Source organism: Manihot esculenta, chromosome 17 (assembly GCF_001659605.2).
Source record: "Manihot esculenta cultivar AM560-2 chromosome 17, M.esculenta_v8, whole genome shotgun sequence".
Lineage (NCBI taxonomy): Eukaryota > Viridiplantae > Streptophyta > Magnoliopsida > Malpighiales > Euphorbiaceae > Manihot > Manihot esculenta.
This window is the reverse complement of record NC_035177.2, coordinates 26,480,615-26,498,105: the sequence shown is the minus strand read 5'-3', so window position 1 is coordinate 26,498,105 and position 17,491 is coordinate 26,480,615. Positions and strand designations below refer to the sequence as shown.

Genomic DNA, 17,491 nt, shown 5'->3' with positions numbered 1-17,491 from the left:
AGGAGGTTGATGGTGCCCATACTGCTATGACCTTATCTCCTAATCCTACTAACGGATAAGAAAATTTTACAAGGCTATTTTTATCCAAACCTAACTTGTTAAAAACATTTAAGATGAGAAGGTTAACGAAACTGCCCGTATCCACCAATACTCACCTTACTTCATACCTATTTATGAGGATTTTGACGACCAGTAGATCGTTTTGAAAGAATTCAATTGCCTTATCTACAGGACCGAACCTTACCTGTTCCATTGTCAGGATATCTTCTGCTATGCGCTTATTTTTTCCTTTGCCCTTATGAGGTCCTCCAGCGATGACATGTATGACTCTGGTCATTTCAAGAGATAGAGGATATAGATTTATTTTTAAGAGAAAAGGAGCAATAGATCAATTTTAATCTAAATGAACATGAATGATTCAATGGATTTCCTGGCAACAAAACCAAATGTGCGAACGAAAAACAAAGTTGTGTTGTGATTGGTTAGACCTGCAAGAAAGAGAATGTGAGGTGGTGGGTGTCCACGACAGTTACTCCGATGCTCAAATCAATAAGCTTGAAGAGAAGGGTGAGATAATGAAATTGCTTAGAACTTGAATAGTGTACGAGAATAGCATACCTTTATCTCTTTGACCGTTTTCTTTTTATACTATAAGAAAATAGAGATAAATATAGCATTTCTTGATAATCTAGCGATAATGTGACCGATTGTTTAATAAGAAATATCGCCAGCTAATAGGTTGGTGATCTCACATTTGCATGCATAATAGGGATTCACTAGACTCTGCCTGATAATGGTAACTTTATACTGAGACTCTTCTTATTCAGGAGAAGACGAGTTTTTATGATAAATCAGGTGTTGAGGTATCCGAGTATTTTTTTCCTTAGATGGACCGTGTTTCCCATTTATAAAATTTCTAATTTATTATTAATTTTTTATAATTCTATTTAATACCCTCGTTATAATTGTAATAAATCAATAACTTAAAAATGTTTGAGTTTGTTATTAAAATTTAAATTTTAAAATATAAATATTAATTAATTTAAACATTTAAATTTTTATATCTAATAGTTATTTTAATAATAATCTATGACATATATTAAAAAGGTTTGACAGAAATTAATTAAAATAATGGTTAAAAATAGATAAATATGAAATAATTGATTAAAATTTAAAATATAAATATAAAAATTTAAATTTTTTAATCTAATAGTTTTTTCTAATAAACTATATGTACTCAATTGTAATTTAGCAAAAAAATCTGAGCTGCAAGTACAAAACCCGCTACTATACCTTCGCGCGGTCATAGTAGTTCGTCTCTCTGACGCCGAGCCAAAAGGATGATGCAGAGCTCTACTTCGCTTCACTGTTATTCAACACTCTTACCTTCTCATCACTCTCTTTTCTTTCCTTTACGCCTTCGATTTTCTTCCACGGCCTCACCTTCACAATTGTCCTTCAAGCCTCTACGTAGTTACCTTCATGCCCTTCGTCCTCTTCGCAGCACCGGTACTCTTTCATTTTTCCCTCTTTTGATTGCTCGTGCGTGTTAATATTGTTCACTCTGTGTACATGTTTTCATGAGTGGTCTAGATTTGTAGTTTTTTGTACCTGTTCTGCTTCCGCCAGAGAAATTAATCCTGCTTAAATGAAGCACTTGTAACTTGTTTTAATCGTTCGTATACTGAGCTTGTCTTTGTGATTTGTTTGTGTAATTGGATCTACATACTGGTTTAGCTACCCAAGAGATTGTTGAAACTGCTAAGAGTGGAGCAGGATTCGTTGAAGTTGGGTATATATCCAATGTTCATGGGCTTCAAGGGGAAATTTGCGTTAAACCCAGTACTGAATTTCCCGAGTTACGATTTTCCAAGGTAGTATATGGCTGGAAAACTCTAACAAGTTCTTCAGCCTTTAGTTATGGGTCATTGTTCTCGTTTGTTCCAGTTCAATTCTGTAATTACTTTCTTATTTGTTAGCCTGGAAGAAGATGGTTAAGGCAGACGGTTTCTGGCAAAGATACGATTCAAGAAGTTGAGCTGGTTGAGGGAAGAGGGCACCCTGGACAGAAGAGGTGGATACTTAGATTTGGAGGAATAGACGCAGTGGAACAGGTGAGCCGAGGAAGATGAGTTTATGGGTTTATGGTTTATGTCTTGCCTCACGTTTCTGCTTTTCTTTGTGCTGAGATGATTGTATACCATACCATGGAACATAGGTACTTGTTCATTTATTCAGTGAACCGTTTGATGATGATATGTATCATGGCAGATTAATTTCTCCTTCTCTGAATGCCTGGGAACTTTAGAAATCTGTATAGTGCAAATCATAAGGTTATGGCTGGTAATCTAATCCGTTGAAATGTATTTCATGCTGGGGAAAAGTTTGGTAAAAGTACAAGCTGCCATATGGAGAAATGAGTCCTTATGATATTCCAGCGGGTTCTTTTTGTTTTTGCAAATTAAAATATTAGGGGTGTTTGGTTAAGGGTACAATACCATATACAGGTTTCAAGAAAGATGTTTTCTCTAAGTATCTACCAAAATCTGACCACTATGAAATATTGTTCTTGTATTGTGGGTGGTTCTGGAAAATCTTAGTACAATGACGATGCGTGTCTGTTTACATTAATTAGAAAACATAGCAAGATGAAGTTTGCCGAAGGTATTGACATTAACACAATTTCTCAACTAACCCAACTCAACTAATGAGTTTTACTGCATTATATAATTTCATGTACATATGTTTACAAGTTTATGGTTTGTTCAGGCCAGGCAACTTGTTGGGTCGACTCTACTTGTGAGAGAAGAAGACAGGCCAGAGTTGGAACAAGGAGAATTTTACACTCGTGATCTTGTTGGCATGAGAGTGATTCTTAAGGTTTGAACGTTTTAAGGCATCATATCTTGATTTCAGCTAAGCAAATTTCCTTTACTTTCGTGCTTTTAAATATTCGGAAGTCCTTAAATTTATGATTTATGCTTGCACTCTTTTTTGATTTAGAATTAGAAATCAAACAAGTTGTGCAAGACTGTGTAGCTTTTGAGGACTACTGTCTTTTGCTATTATTATTCTCTAGTTATTTAATAGTTTCTGTTGCCATTTGTCTGCGCAGCTATTAATATATTCTGTTTATCAGTAGTTTACATTTTTATGCACCAGCTATTAATTTATACTGTTTATCATTGGCTTACATTCTGCTTCTTATCTTTTCAATAAAGTGTGGCTATTGCTCAAATATTCTTTTCAGTTGTCATCTTTGTTGGTTCATATAGTTAACCCCATGATTTTCCCCTCATATTCCTGAATTCAATTAAACTTCTCCTTTTCAGGAAACTGGTGACCATGTGGGAACTGTGGTTAATGTTTTTAACAGTGGAGCAAGTGATCTTTTGCAGGTCATGCTCCACCCATCTGCTGATGTGCTTGAGGGAGCTGAAAGATTAATGCCAGAGGAAACAGATTTATCTGGTCCCCTTGTGTGGGTACCATTTGTTGAAGCAATTGTTCCAGATATTGATATGACAAGAAGAAAAATGTGGATTACACCTCCAAAAGGACTTCTTGAGTTAAACATACGCACTGATGAAAGGTCCAAGAAAGAAAGACGCAAGCTTGTGAGGCATACTCCTTTATAACTCAAGATTTCCATTTTCATGTTTTCCCCATTATTGAAGAAATGACAAGAACCTGTTAAAACCCATGTTATTTTGTGTTACTATCCATATTGTTGGTGCTTAATTTATTCGTCAATTTATTTTGTTCTTTATTGGTTTGACACAATTTGTGAAGCTCTCAAGTAATCAATGCTCTTGCACACAATTTGTGAAGCACTCAAGTAATCAATGCTCTTGCAACATGTATGAAGTTGGTTCTTGCTTCCCTGTTGCATCTTCATATATAGCTGGTTACTTCTTGGTAGATTTCAGAATTTGGGTTTTTCTTTTATTCCTCAAAGAAAAGGAACCCATCTTTCCTTTTTACTATATAATGGCATTGGTTAGATTATACATATAGTAGTGTGACTATCATGTTAATTTTTTATATGTATTTCGAGTTGTGAAATGATTTTGGCTCAAATTTTGACTTCTGAAATAAGAGGTGGAGAATGCATATGAAGGGGCAATAGTATAGATAAAAAAATTATTACATATCAGTTGGATATTCGTGTGCAGTGGTCTGTGAATGGCATTGTTTCAATGCATACACATTTTGGGTTGTTGGTTGTTGGCTTTGTACACTGTCTCTCCCTTCCTGAAGTGGAGTGTTGCCTGTTGAAACTGTGCATCTTAGTGGCGGACTCTCTTTCCTTTCTTTTTTCCTTTTAAAGCAAATGTTTAAGCATATGATGCACTTTTGACACATTGCAGGAGTGGAAAGAAAGGAAAAAATTTCAAAGACGCCTTATAGAAGCTAAAAAGAAATTGTGTGAAATGGAACAAAAACACGTGTTTGATGGATTAAGATATGGGGAAAAATCACAAAGAAGCTTGTTGGCAGATCAGATTGTTGGTGTAAATTCTAAATTGCTTCAGCAGGCATTGCAAAATATAGAGATGCCCTCCAAGAGGTATTTTTAGAAAAAAATTAATATATATGTCTTTCTTGACACTTTGATCCTAGAGCAATTGGAGAAAATGTGAATGCAGTTATTTGACCTTCTGATCCATAGCAGGTTTTGAGCCTATTGTGGTCAACTTGTTCTGTAAAGAACTGAACTTAACCTTTATTCGTGATGTTGATATGTAGAAAAATTAATGCGCTAGTTGCAATATGTGTTGCATATATGAATGCTTTTGAGAATTGGGCGCATAAAAGAAAAGGCATTTTCTTAAAGCAGCTGGTCACATCTTTCTATTTTTCTCCATGTTTGCACTTAATTTGTCAACCTTCTTTTGCATTTTCCTGAAAAAAAAAATCCTAGGTTGGTTTATTAATCAGAACTTTCAACGAAAACATCTTATAGCTTCTCTTCTACACTGGCTGGGCCAGATTTGTTGACCTATACTTTTGATCTGCTTGAATCAGATTGAGCATAAGTGAGTTAATCAGTGCTGCAAAGAACAAGCTAACAACAAGTTATCTGAAGCTATCAAAGGAATGCTTCACTCCTTGTGTTGGTGAAGAGAATTTGGCTGCAAATTTGCAAGAAAAAGGTGTCCATCTTTTGTCTAAAGACAAAGTGGCTATTGTGTTAGTGGTGAATGACATTGAGGAGGAGAGGGGAAGGGGTGATAGCCCTGATGTTGTTGGCTCTAAAAGAACCGAGGATGCAACCTTTTCCGTGCTTCAGAAATCACTCTCAGATGATAAGAAATTTCTGAAGGTGTTCATTATTCTTGACTTCACATTTCTAAGGCCCTTCTTACTTACTCTGACATGATGATTAGTGAATGTTTGTCATGTCAGACAGATCAATCTGTTCTTTTCTTGAAAAGTAAAAGTAAAAGGAGAATAAGTGAAGCACATTTTTCTTTTAAGGAAATCTTTCTGGCGTGATACTTTGCTAAATATAGCGACAATTACATATTATCATTTGCGTGCCTTAGAAATAAACACACTGGAACAGTCTAACTAAAACATTTATCTATTGCAGATGGAAGATCGTGCATCTGTGCCTTTGCTTTTGGTTTGCCCAGTGCAAGAAATCCAGTCAGTGAAAAGGCTGTTCTCAAATAATGATTACTTTGGGTTTGACACCGACAAGGTTTGTGCTAATGTTGAATTGTCTTTTGAGAGACTTGCTCTTTTGTGCTTAGCTTACTCATCCAGAAACACTTGAGACTCTTTAAATTTGATTACTATGTTAGTGTTGAATTCTACGTCGGTTTATCGATTTAGGATAGGGTAATATGCCTTTTTTGTAATGGCTTAGACACTCCTTTCGCTTGAGTTAGCTTTTGAGGTGAGTTAGCTCTGATCAAAATTTAATAGTGTGAGAGGATGCGTTGAATTTCACATTAATGTGCCCCTTAATTATGAAGGCCTTAGGTACTAATCAAGTTAGCTTTTGGAGTGAGTTAATCAGAGTCTCCCCATGATGTTGGGCCTTCCATAAAATATTTTGCTCTGTGTAGTCGTGGGCGTGGGGGTTGAGTTGATTGCCACATGTAATGTATCCATCATAAGGGTCTTAGGCTCTTCTCCTTTGAGTTAGCTTTTGGGGTGAGTTATACTTGATCCAAATTTAACGGCTAGCAATATTAATGCTCATTATATAGCTACTTTTTACTTTAAAAAATAGGGAATTTAGAAGATGCCATTATAGTATAGTACTGGTAGTATCATGGTGAGGGAATTGTATTGGTAGCCTTTGGGTCACAACTAGTGTTCCTTGTCTTGATAGAATGGACGGAATGCAATTTTGTTTTAAAATTCAACGTGGACTACTTGCTTTGCAGCCCAAGTCTTTACTCCTCGGTTCTTTTCAACCATAATGTTCATAGCTGAACTTACTGTCATTCAGTATCGACTCCGGAGGAGTTGAAATCCAAAGAAAAGTGGATTGCTGTCTTTGGAGCAAGTTAAACTTTGTTAGTGCAACTTCATGTCCTTTCTAAGCTTAATTGAAAGTAGAAAGAATTGCAACTTCCTTAAATTCGTTTTCCTTTGAACTTGTATTTTAAGGTTTTTGGTCCTTACAGGTGTGGTTTTTAGAAGAAGAGAAGCTTCCCATTGTGAGTATTCCTGTAGAAGAACAGAGCAAGCATAAAATATTGATGAAGTCACCATGGGAAATATTGCAATCACCAATCGGATCTGGAGGCGTTATTAGCTTGCTTTTATCTCACAAGTTTCGAGAGATTCTCAGTGAAATGGGTGTAGAGTACATTGAGGTTAGATCCCTGTGTTTATGCATTTAGATCCCTCTGTAGACAAAATTAGCATAACAGAATTTGAACTTGTTTCCAGGTATGTAGTGTGAGCCAAAATTATGGCCTTGGGGACGCACCACTTCTTGGTTTTGTTAATTCATGCGGAGCAGAAATTGGAATCCAAATCTTTGAAGCCATGGAAATTTCAGACGAAAGTTTTGACATGATATTCTCCATAACATTTATGAAGAAGTTGATGCAACACATGGATAAACTCCAATTCTCTCCAATCTTAAAGCAAAATTCCCATGTCAAGATGATCGATAAAGAGTGGATTGATGTTGTCCCATCATCTCCTAACTCGTACCAATTTCATTGTTCAATTTACAGCGCCTTGAGCACATGTCCACTTGATAATATTTGCCTAATGGAAGTAACTGAATAATTACATGATACTGGTTAGTTGTTCTTGCTTCTTGTCATTCAAAATGTATCAGTTTTAGTCATATTTGTACATTTGTAATAGGAGAATGTAATTTTTCACATATTTTAAGAAGCTAAGTAATCACCACAATTATACAACTCTATTAGTTGATCTCTTTTATAATTTTGGATAACATAATAACATAAGACTTTATATTTCATTCCAAGAAGGTTTAGAGTCGGGCAGTTTTTATTTTTCATTATCTTAAAATAGAGTGATTCGAATTTAATATTTCATATTTTTTTAATTTTTTTAAAAAAAATCAGACCGTAGGGATAATATGAGATTTTAATAAATATGAAGGATATTTATAACATATTATCATGGAATGAAATATACGGTTTCTACTTTCTGCAAACAAATTGAACTTAAATATATTAAAAATCTAATAAATTAAATATATTTAATAGATTAGAGAAATCGGTCAGTTTTTTCTGTTTAATTTGAATCAATTTTAGGAATTTATTTGAGTTTAATAATAATTAATTAAAAAATTAATTATTTCAAGGAATAAACTGAATAAATTGAAATTATTTGAATCAGCTTCAGTCACCTAGTGATCAAATTGTATGATCCAATGGGCTCGACTGCACTGGATCGAAGTTCCGCAGCTTACAGTATTATTACTAGCTTCTAGCTGGCCCAATCCTAATCAGCCTTATGGCGGAGAAAAGACCCGGTGTTTCGTATGGCCATCCTTCTGAATGGACCATCAATCCTCACTCACCGATAATCTGTCTTACCGGTCCGCGTTATTTATTTATTTATTTTTGCTTTATGACTGCGAGTAATTCTAGAAACCCTAATACACGCAGCCCCGTGGCTTATATAAAGCACGAGCTAGACCTCAAATTCGAAGCCTCGGCGGCGTACCAGACCTCTTGGCTTTTTGTAAGCCCGCCTCTCTCTAACTCTCTTTGAGCGTCTCAGCTTAGGGTTTTAAGATCTGTCTTATGTATAGCTAATGTTGGCTTGAATGTTCTTCGCAGGAGGTAAGTAAAAATGGCGGTGCCGTTGCTGTCGAAGAAGATCGTGAAGAAGAGGGTCAAGAAGTTCAAGAGGCCACAGAGTGACCGCAAGATCTCTGTTAAGGTATATATCTGTTTTTTTCGGGGAATAATTATTTGAGAGCTTGGCTTAATCAAACATCGGTGTTCAGTTCTGTTGGTATATAATTGCAAGTATGCTTTTTATTAGGGAAATGATGATATATTTTGTCGCCCCAGTCTTACTTGCATAGATTGATGCAAGTTGGTGATTGACATTTTTATCTGATACCTAAGTCTTAATTATCTTCCCTTATTTGTGTGTTAAGATGCCTCTGATGTTTTTTACATTTTGTTTTTCTTTTTTTTAATTTTGACTTGGTAAAACATCCCATTTGTTTTCCCAATTGGGTTTAGCCTTGATATGATGTTAATCAATTGACACCCAGTCTCACTTGCATCTTTGATGCAGTATGGTGAGCCATTGATCGACTATCTGATCCTCTTCAGGCTAAAAAGAAGTTTTAAATGAATATTTGTTCTACGGATATGTTCATGTGATGTTTTCTGTGTTACTCTTGATTTTACAATCCTTTTTGAGGGACATGATGATGCGATTTGACACCCAGTCTTACTTCCATATCTTTATTGAAGGTGGTGATAAAGATCGACCCTTTATGTGATCCCTACAAGTTGAAATCAGAATTATTTTTATTTTATTTTACTTTATTGTGCATTTCTTTATTTGTTACGGCTTATTTATTCTAATGTGGATATAAAGAATATATTTGACACCCAGTCTTATTTCCTTGTGGAAAGTGGTGAGATATCTTCGTTTATCTGATCTCATATAGCTAATGCTTACTTGCTCTTTTTTTTTTTCTTGGCTGGGTTGCGTGGGAAGTTTTTCACAATCTTTTGATATATGCAACTAGGTGTGATGATGCTTATCCATCATTTCTGCTATTGGATGATGAACTTTATACATGCACTACCATCTGATCTCTGTTGCATATATGCCTAAAAACTTTTGATTTGAGTATCTTATTTTAACTCCGTAAAACATATTTTCTGCTTGATATTTGATTTTTCCATTGCAATCCATGATGCAAATTATTTATTGGTTCTGATTTATCGTGATGATCATTAAAAAATCACCATCTTTCGGCTGAGATTGCAATTTTTGATTCATGATTAATTGGTGTTTTCGTTTAAGCTTTGCTATTTTGGCTTTTCTTTAGAACTGATTTGCCCATGGTATCTAATGTCCAAGCTTAGTTTATTCTCATGGCTGGGCATTTCGTTTAAAGGGCAGAAAAGAATTGTGAACAGATCTTTGCGACACAGTTAGCTGCTCTTCCATGAGCTCTCTGTTACTTTTTCCCTGCTCACATTCTCCTGTTGCTATATTTTGAGTCCTTGTTCATGTTTTGCCTTTCTCTAGACTGTTCTAGTATCATTTGTAAGATTATTGAATCATGGATCTTGTGGACAATTCCGTCTCCTAATGCAAATATTAGATTGTGATCCATAAACTTTTAATGGTGAAACTACTTGGGATTAATAACATTTGTCAAATACTTTTATGACAGACAAACTGGCGTAGACCAAAAGGCATAGATTCTAGAGTCCGAAGGAAGTTCAAGGGATGTACTTTGATGCCAAACATCGGCTATGGTTCAGACAAGAAAACTCGTCATTATCTTCCAAATGGCTTCAAGAAATTTGTGGTTCACAATGTCCAAGAACTTGAACTGTTGATGATGCATAACAGGTGAATGAATTTTAGACACAAGCTCAGGCTTTTGAAACAGAAATTTTATCCTCTGCATGCTTACAAGTGTATATGTTCTTCCTTGTACCATTCAGGATCTATTGTGCTGAAATTGCACATGATGTCTCAACAAGAAAGAGGAAAGAGATTGTGGAGCGAGCTGCCCAGTTAGATGTTGTTGTCACGAACAAGCTAGCTAGGTTGCGAAGCCAGGAGGATGAATGAACTGAACCCAGAAATTTTTGGTGTCTGTTAGGAGTGAGAATATCTAGTTTGCTTACTAGTGTTTGATATTTTACCTTGTATGGAATCGATTCAATTTGGGTAAATTAACATCTTACGATGAAACCTTGTTATTCATTAGGTGTTGTAGAATCTCTTGCTTCTTTTGGTTTGATCTGGATTTCACTAGTAATTTATATTGAAGCATAGTGTTTTATATCAAGTAAAAGCAGATCTTCAATTATTTATTCCAGAGTCAAGTGAATTAACCTACCCCAAACACCGTCGAGAGCTAGATTCTGGGCGAGTTCTTGTGGTCTACAGTATTCTAATTAATTTTAAACTCCATGTTATGAAAAAGAATTCATATTTTTTAATTATTTTATTTTAGATTAGGAAACATTGAATTTTTTTTCCTAAATTTATATTTTTTGGACCAACCTAAATCGTCTTTAATGAAGTAGTGAATCTTATTTTGTCAACACTTGGACTAATGTATGGTTGAAATTTAATTCAATAGTGAAACTTAAGTATAAACAGTGTTAAAAACAAATTAATTATGGAAGATTTACATGAAAAGAAAAGGACAATTACATACTACACAATCAAATTTTGACCAAATGATGAATTGTTTGGCTAGAATAACTTAATTTATGATGACTCTAATTGTCCCTTGAACATACTGAAGCTCTGGCAAAAAATAAAGCTGCCGAGGCGAAGAGTAGATGCTAGGAGTAGGTGCTAAATTGATTTGTTGTAGGGAAGATCAGCTTTAGAGTAACTTCTATTTGCTGTGCGACAATTTTTCCACTTGAAACTGTTGAATCACTAAGGCTAAATTTCGTCCTTACTCAACGAGTGGGTTTTGCTATAAGCTCACTTCCTCCTTTACACTGGAGCTTCAATTTTCGTTTGGCCCGTGAAATTTTTTCCATTTCTTCATTATCTTGTGGGAGGTTTATGCCCCATAAAACTCTCTTAATCCGTAGGTGCTCGAGTCAATGTTAGAATTTTAGCCTTTTCAGAGTCATGACGCTAAGTGTAGTGGATGTAGAAAAGAAGAGATTAGATTAGTGAATGAATCATAAATAATTGCAAAATAAAGGAATAAAATTGAAAATAGTTAGATGTTAGAGATTTAAAAGTAGTTTATTTTAAAATATCTTCAGAAATATGAACATAATGACTTAATTATGTAATAAAAGTAAATTATAGTACTAAATAGTTTAATTTTTAAAATATAAAAATACAAGTGTTTATAACTAAATTTTATGAATTAAATAGTAAATATCTCACTTTTTTTAAAAAAAAAAACACTTGCATTGATTTCCATATTACATTTTAACTGGACTTGTCATCCTTCATATTCTTCTACAAAATTATTAAGGTTTTGTTCTAAACTAGGTGGTAGAAATTAACTTCTTTTTCCTCCATCAAGGGAAAAAATGATTTTTCTTTACTACTTTTTACTATTACCTTATTAAGTGCACGGTGATCGATGCACATTTGGAAGGAGCCATCCTTATTCTTTTGGAAGATCATCGGTGCTCCATACGATGCCTTTGAAGGTTGTATGAAATCAGCCTCAAGCAATTCCTTCCCTTGCTTCCTCAATTCCTCCAACTGTGGAGGAGCAAGTCTATAATAGACTCCCTGATGGTGGCTTGGCTCCAGACTCCAACACTATCACGTGATCTACCTCCCTTCTTGGAGACAATTTCTTTGACAATTCAGGAAACATAACATCACCATATTCATCAAGCACTTGTAACACTTCCTCAGGTACATTAAGGAATTGATCTTTGCCTTCTTCTTTTAGAGCAACAAGATAAGTGTGCTCTCTGCGTCTAACTCCTTTGGCCAATTGCATTTCCAAGAGCACATTGGCATGGTTACCCTTACTCCTTGTCAATGGAATAGTACATACATTTCCTTACTCTATAATACACATAGAATCTGCAAATGGAATAGGAATAGCATACATACCATCTAGAAATTCCATGTCTAACATACAAGCATAATCGTCCATAGGCACAATAGAAAAGTCAAGGTTACCTTGTCACTCACCAATTTTGATGGGCACCTCACGAGCAGTGCCATGAATCATGTTAGGCTTTGAATTCTTAGCCGTCAACCATGCTAAGGTCCTCTCATACTTTATCCCAAACTTATTTGCCTCCTCGAGCCTTATGAAGTTATTGGAAGCCCCGTTATCCATCAATGCCCGTAACTCTTGATCACCAACCTTCACGTTCACAAAGAGTTTCCCTTTCTTTACCTTCCTGGGTTCTTGCTTGCACAAGGCAACTGCAAGTTGCAAGGATCCCATGCTAGCTTCTTCACCTTTCTTGCTACTCCCCTCTTTTTGCTCCATAAGAGCTGAAAGTTTGTTACGTTTTGGACACTTTCAGGCTCGATGTGGGCCTTCACACAAGAAGCACTTGATTGGAGGCCTATCACCATTTTTGCTTTCGGGCTTCTTGAACTTGAAGCCTCCTTCCTTTCTCTTCCTATTCTTAAAGTCTCCAGCCTTCCCTTCCGAAGCTGCCCCGCCTTCTTTGGACTTGTGAGGCTTGGCCTTCCCCTTGTTTGATCTTTTAAACTCCACAAGAGACTCTACTATTGAGATTATCATGGCTATAACTTGTGCACCCTTATGTTGCACCTCCAACTTGAACCAATTTTGGAGCCCATCCATGAAGCCAAAGAGGGCCTCACAATCGGGATACAACACTTTCGAGAATTCTTTTACATATTACAGACACTTCCGCTTTGTGTAAGCCTATTTAATTTAGCTCTAGCCTCGTGGGCAGCATTATTCGGATAAAACTGTTTCTTTAACTCCTTTTTAAATACTCCCCACTAGCAATAGTACAAGTACCCTTCTTAATAGCGACATGACATCTTCTCCACCAAACCAATGTCATGTCCGTAAGAAACAGAGTAGCATTATCTACTTTAAGAGCCTCATCAACTATACGAACAACCCTAAAGCATTATTCCATCCCCCAAATAAAATTATATATTTCCCTTGCATTCCTAGACCCCTTAAATATATTAGGCTTAGGAATTTCAATTTTAGAGGGAGCAACAAGCTTACCTTGTGCTACTGCCCGTTTAAGCACCATAACTTCATCCATGGCTTCCTTCATCTGCGTCAGCACCCTATCCAACTCCTCTCGCAAGTATCTATTCTCCTCTTTTACGATAGCCAACTCTTCCGCCATTGCGTGTCGCGTGCTCTCGCTTTCCTTGGCCAATTTATCAATGGCAGCATTGAGAGCCCCTTGTAACTTATCTTGGAAATCTTCAACATTCTTATCAAGCTCCTCTACGTGCGCCTTGAGCTCCTCCAGCTTCTCATTTCCATCTATGAGCTTTAGCTTAATTTTGGCCAGACGAGTATCAACATCGCCCAACTCGTCCCTTGCGCAAGATGGTTCGCGCGACTTCCCTCTGGCGCTCTTCTTGCGGCCTGTCGCAGCGTGAGAAACCACAACAGCTTGCTCCTTGCAACTTGGCATGATCGCTTGGCCTACCGCTCCATGAATAATGTAAAAGAGAATTACAGATAACTGACTCGGTCCTTTACTTACTACTAATTTATACTAATTTTCCCTAATACTGCTTTTAAAAAATTTCATTGTTGGAGAATTATTGTTTTGGTCCTTAAAAATACCATGATTGTGACACCTGGGGATGCACGCGGGCTAGGGAGCCCTAGGGGAGCGCAGGGAATGTTGGTAGGCCTATGAAAGATCGTTTGGTTGCCAGGTGCGTGCGCATGCCTCCCTGGTAGGCCTACCAGCGCAGCTGCTATGCGCGCATACCTCTATGATAGGCTTGCCATAGCAGCAGTTGTGCCCACCGAGGCAATGGTGGTCAAAATTAGACATTGGTGGTGGACTTAACAATTTTTGCAAGGGAAACAGTCCTATCAAAATTGGGCACTGATGGTAACAGGGGTGCTGGACTTGGCAATTTTTACGATGGAAGCAATTCTACAAAAATCAAGTACCGGTGGTAGCAGGGGTGGTAGACTTAGCAGATTTTTGCGATTGAAGTAATTCTGTTGAGATCGAGCACTGACGGTAGCATGGATGGTGGACTTGGCAATTTTCACGATGGAAGCAATTCTGCCGAAATCGGGCATCAGTAGTAGCAAAGGTCGTGGACTTAGCAATTTTTGTGTGGGAACCAATTCTGCCGAAATCGAGCATCGTTGGTAGCAGTGGTGGTGAACTTTGCAATTTTTGTGATGGAAGAGATTCTATCGACATCGGGCACCGATGGTAGCAACTACGACAGAAGGAGCTGGCTCGGGCAGGCAGGCACTGAGCGTGGTAGGCCTACGGAGAGACCCAAATGAACCTCGTTTGGCAGGTGCGAAACGGAGCACTTAGGGGCATGTGTGCACTATGGTAAGCAGGGGACGCTGGTAGGCCTATGAAAAATAGATTGGCTGCCTAGTGCACGCGCTGGCCTCTGTGGTAGCCCTACTAGTGTAGTAGCTATACTCCAGGTTAATTTTCAGAAAAAATAGATTTTTGACAAATTTTTAAGATTTTTGATAGATTTCCACGTAGAAAATTTTCATTAAACAAACTGTATTAATTTTGTGATATTTTTCATGGATTTTCTTGTAATTCTAATTATGTAAAAAGTATTAACCACATGTAAAGGAGATGATAGTGGCCTATTAATATCTATCACCTCAACATCATTTTCACTACAGCAAAAACATCAAAGTCCCTCTGTAGCCGAGAGCCCCACTCTCCAAAATTTCCTTACCAAATTAAAATTTTATAATTTGGTCCTTGTATTTTTATTAAGTGAATTAAATATTTTCTTTTTGCAACTCTCGTTCACTAAATTTCTTCCTTAGTCCCTTGTGATCGTTTTGCTTCCATTGTTACTACTCTTAGCTTACTTCAACTATTTTTTTGGATTCTTCTGGTGGTTTTAATACCGAATTAGCCCTTGAAAAATAGTGTTGCACCACGGGCCTGTTGGCTAAACAATGTGTTACCCTATGATTTTGAGCTCCTGCAAGTCCAAAAGAGGCAATTTTTGAATTAAACCTTGATCGGGCCAAAAACAGGAAGGTTAGGTCAATCATTGAAATCCATTAGCATTTGGAGTATTGGGTTGGCCAAAATTACATAGAATACATTTTTGCCGAAATTGGGCGTCGGTGGTAGCAGGGATGGTGGAATTGACAATTTTTGCGATGGAAGTAATTCTGACAAAATCAGGCACCGGTGGTGGACTTAGCAGATTTTTGCAATGGAAGCAGTTGTGCCGAAATCTAGCACTAGTGGTAGCACGGGCGGTGAACTTGGCAATTCTTGCGATGGAAGCAATTTTACCAAAATCAGACACCGGTGGTAGACTTGGCAAGTTTTGGTGAGGGAAGCAATTCTACCGAAATCAGGCACTGGTGGTAATATGGGTGGTGGACTTGGCAATTTTTGCGATGTAAACAATTCTGCTAAAATTGGACACCGATTTAGCAGGGATAGTGGACTTGGCAATAATACCCGGCTAGACCTCGACACCGGAATTCCCACTTTCCGGCGGAATCTCCGTTGGAATCCGAAATTTCTCGAATGTCGGAGCCTTCTAGAAGGGTAAAATAAAGGTTTTCTAAAATGTTTTTACATGTTTTATGATTTTAATAAAGAAATAAATTGAGTTTTGAAAAAGAAAAGAGCTTGGAGGCAAACCCAGGTTCGGCCGTCGAACATGGGGCGGATGCGGAGGCACTTTTGACCCCCGAAAGTGGTCTGGTCAGCCACCTATAAAGGGCCCCCTGTCCGAAAATGGGCGAGTTTTCTCTCTCCATTTCCGGGCAAGGTGAGTCTCCGTCACCCCTTGTTGATCTTGTGCTTTTCCTTTAAGTCTCCCACGATTTTTATGAGTTTTCACCTTTGTTTTGAAGTTTTGAGCTAAAGATCAAAGTTTTGAGGCTTGGAGACCCTGGAGCTCGTTTCTCCATATCTCCGAGTTTGGGATCGCATCTCCTCTCGATCTTCAAGAGGTAAGTGTCGATCCACGCCTTTTATGATGTTTTAAGTAAGTTTTGAGAAGGGATTAAGGGTTTGAATGCATGCTTTAGAGTAGATGTAAATATTAGAGTTTATGTTAGTTTTATGCTCAAATGTATGCTATGTTGATGTTTGTTGGGCTTTAGACTAGTTTTATGCCCCTATATGCTTGAAAGTATGTTTATGCATGCTTTTGTGTGTGTTGGTGTGAGTTGAGAGGTTTTGGGGTGGCTGGATATGCTTGTGAGGCTGGGGTTCTGCCCTTTTGAAGAGCCCAGGTTCGGTCGCCGAAGCCAGTTTCGGCCGCCGAACTTGCCCCCGAAAGTGCCTGAGTTTCGGCTCTGGAAGGACTTTCGGCCGCAGAACCCTGCCCCCGAAAGTGCATGACTTTCGGCTCTGGAGGGACCTTCGGCCGCCGAACCTGCCGCCGAAAGTCTCTTGTCCAGCCTTCCTTTGCCTGTTTTGCATGCATGTTTTATGATGTTTTAGGGGGGGTTTTTGGGGAGGTGTTTAGAGTTATGCTAGAGTATGTTTGGTCCCTCATTTGAGTCCACCTGTGTAGGATCGGACCTGAGGAACCGAGGTGATCAGCAGTGAGATAGCTGCTTCAGAGATAGTCCAGAGTCAGCCAGAGGTGAGTGAAACTAACTTAATCCTTTATTTCAAGAAAGCAAATGTTTTAAGCATGTTCATGCATCATGATATGTAATAGGTTGTTGGTATTAGAATTCACGAATATGACGCATTGCATTATTCATTGTGGGTGTGGATGGACAACAGGACGACCCATTAGCCCTCTAGATTTTATGATATGTAATAGAAGTCCTGAGGAGCCCCACCGAGGGCCGGGCACAGAGCTTATGTATGTAACAGAAGTCCTGAGGAGCTCCACCAAGGGCCGGGCACAGAGTAGAGGGATTTTTGGGTCAGTCAATTCGTGATGTGAATTATTTGTGCTTGACGCATTCATGAGAGCATATGTTTATTATAATGTTTTTTTATAGTTTTGCTCACTGGGCTTTTGTAGCTCACCCCTCTCCCCTAACTCCCAGGTTTGCAGGAGCACAAGTAGCTATGGAAAAGTCAGCAGGATTATGGTATAGTCTATGTAATAGTCTAGTAGTGGACATGAAGTGTAAGAATGATGTAATGTAATGTAAAGA

The 17,491-nt window shown here is 37.6% G+C and overlaps 2 protein-coding genes and 4 non-coding genes across 8 annotated transcripts; all 6 read left to right on the top strand.

Moving 5' to 3' along the window:
- Positions 1-1,297: 1,297 nt before the first annotated feature.
- Positions 1,298-7,397, top strand: LOC110605268. 3 transcript variants are annotated; one of them, XM_021743706.2, is made up of 10 exons: positions 1,298-1,509; positions 1,720-1,874; positions 1,980-2,114; positions 2,770-2,880; positions 3,399-3,617; positions 4,371-4,570; positions 5,029-5,326; positions 5,597-5,707; positions 6,645-6,836; positions 6,913-7,397. In XM_021743706.2, exons 1-10 carry the CDS (start codon positions 1,341-1,343, stop codon positions 7,258-7,260), a joined length of 1,938 nt encoding a protein of 645 aa, XP_021599398.1. In that variant the 5' UTR covers positions 1,298-1,340; the 3' UTR covers positions 7,261-7,397. The 3 variants fall into 3 exon arrangements, with proteins under 3 accessions (XP_021599398.1, XP_021599396.1, XP_021599397.1); XM_021743704.2 differs by having other exon boundaries at positions 3,333-3,617; XM_021743705.2 differs by having other exon boundaries at positions 1,299-1,509; positions 1,738-1,874; positions 3,333-3,617.
- Positions 7,398-8,077: 680 nt separating this feature from the next.
- On the top strand, positions 8,078-10,454 carry LOC110605680 (60S ribosomal protein L32-1). Its single transcript, XM_021744326.2, has 4 exons — positions 8,078-8,190; positions 8,289-8,391; positions 9,878-10,059; positions 10,155-10,454. Exons 2-4 carry the CDS (start codon positions 8,302-8,304, stop codon positions 10,282-10,284), a joined length of 402 nt encoding a protein of 133 aa, XP_021600018.1. The 5' UTR covers positions 8,078-8,190; positions 8,289-8,301; the 3' UTR covers positions 10,285-10,454.
- Positions 8,497-8,577, top strand: LOC122722338. Its single transcript, XR_006349306.1, has one exon. It is a non-coding gene; the product is annotated as a small nucleolar RNA U31b (small nucleolar RNA).
- On the top strand, positions 8,887-8,971 carry LOC122722339. Its single transcript, XR_006349307.1, has one exon. It is a non-coding gene; the product is annotated as a small nucleolar RNA U31b (small nucleolar RNA).
- LOC122722325 lies at positions 9,218-9,293 on the top strand. The gene has a single exon (XR_006349293.1). It is a non-coding gene; the product is annotated as a small nucleolar RNA Z195/SNORD33/SNORD32 family (small nucleolar RNA).
- On the top strand, positions 9,381-9,464 carry LOC122722326. Its single transcript, XR_006349294.1, has one exon. It is a non-coding gene; the product is annotated as a small nucleolar RNA Z196/R39/R59 family (small nucleolar RNA).
- Positions 10,455-17,491: the final 7,037 nt, after the last annotated feature.

What these genes read in the sequence shown, in the direction of transcription:
- LOC110605680 (XM_021744326.2), top strand. Translation starts at nt 8,302, where the DNA reads ATGGCGGTGCCGTTGCTGTCGAAGAAGATCGTGAAGAAGAGGGTCAAG. An exon ending in ACCGCAAGATCTCTGTTAAG is followed by an intron (nt 8,392 to 9,877) that starts GTATATATCTGT and finishes CTTTTATGACAG; the next exon opens with ACAAACTGGCGTAGACCAAA. An exon ending in CTGTTGATGATGCATAACAG is followed by an intron (nt 10,060 to 10,154) that starts GTGAATGAATTT and finishes TGTACCATTCAG; the next exon opens with GATCTATTGTGCTGAAATTG.
- LOC110605268 (XM_021743704.2), top strand. Translation starts at nt 1,341, where the DNA reads ATGATGCAGAGCTCTACTTCGCTTCACTGTTATTCAACACTCTTACCT. An exon ending in TCGTCCTCTTCGCAGCACCG is followed by an intron (nt 1,510 to 1,719) that starts GTACTCTTTCAT and finishes TTGTGTAATTGG; the next exon opens with ATCTACATACTGGTTTAGCT. An exon ending in TGGGTGTAGAGTACATTGAG is followed by an intron (nt 6,837 to 6,912) that starts GTTAGATCCCTG and finishes ACTTGTTTCCAG; the next exon opens with GTATGTAGTGTGAGCCAAAA.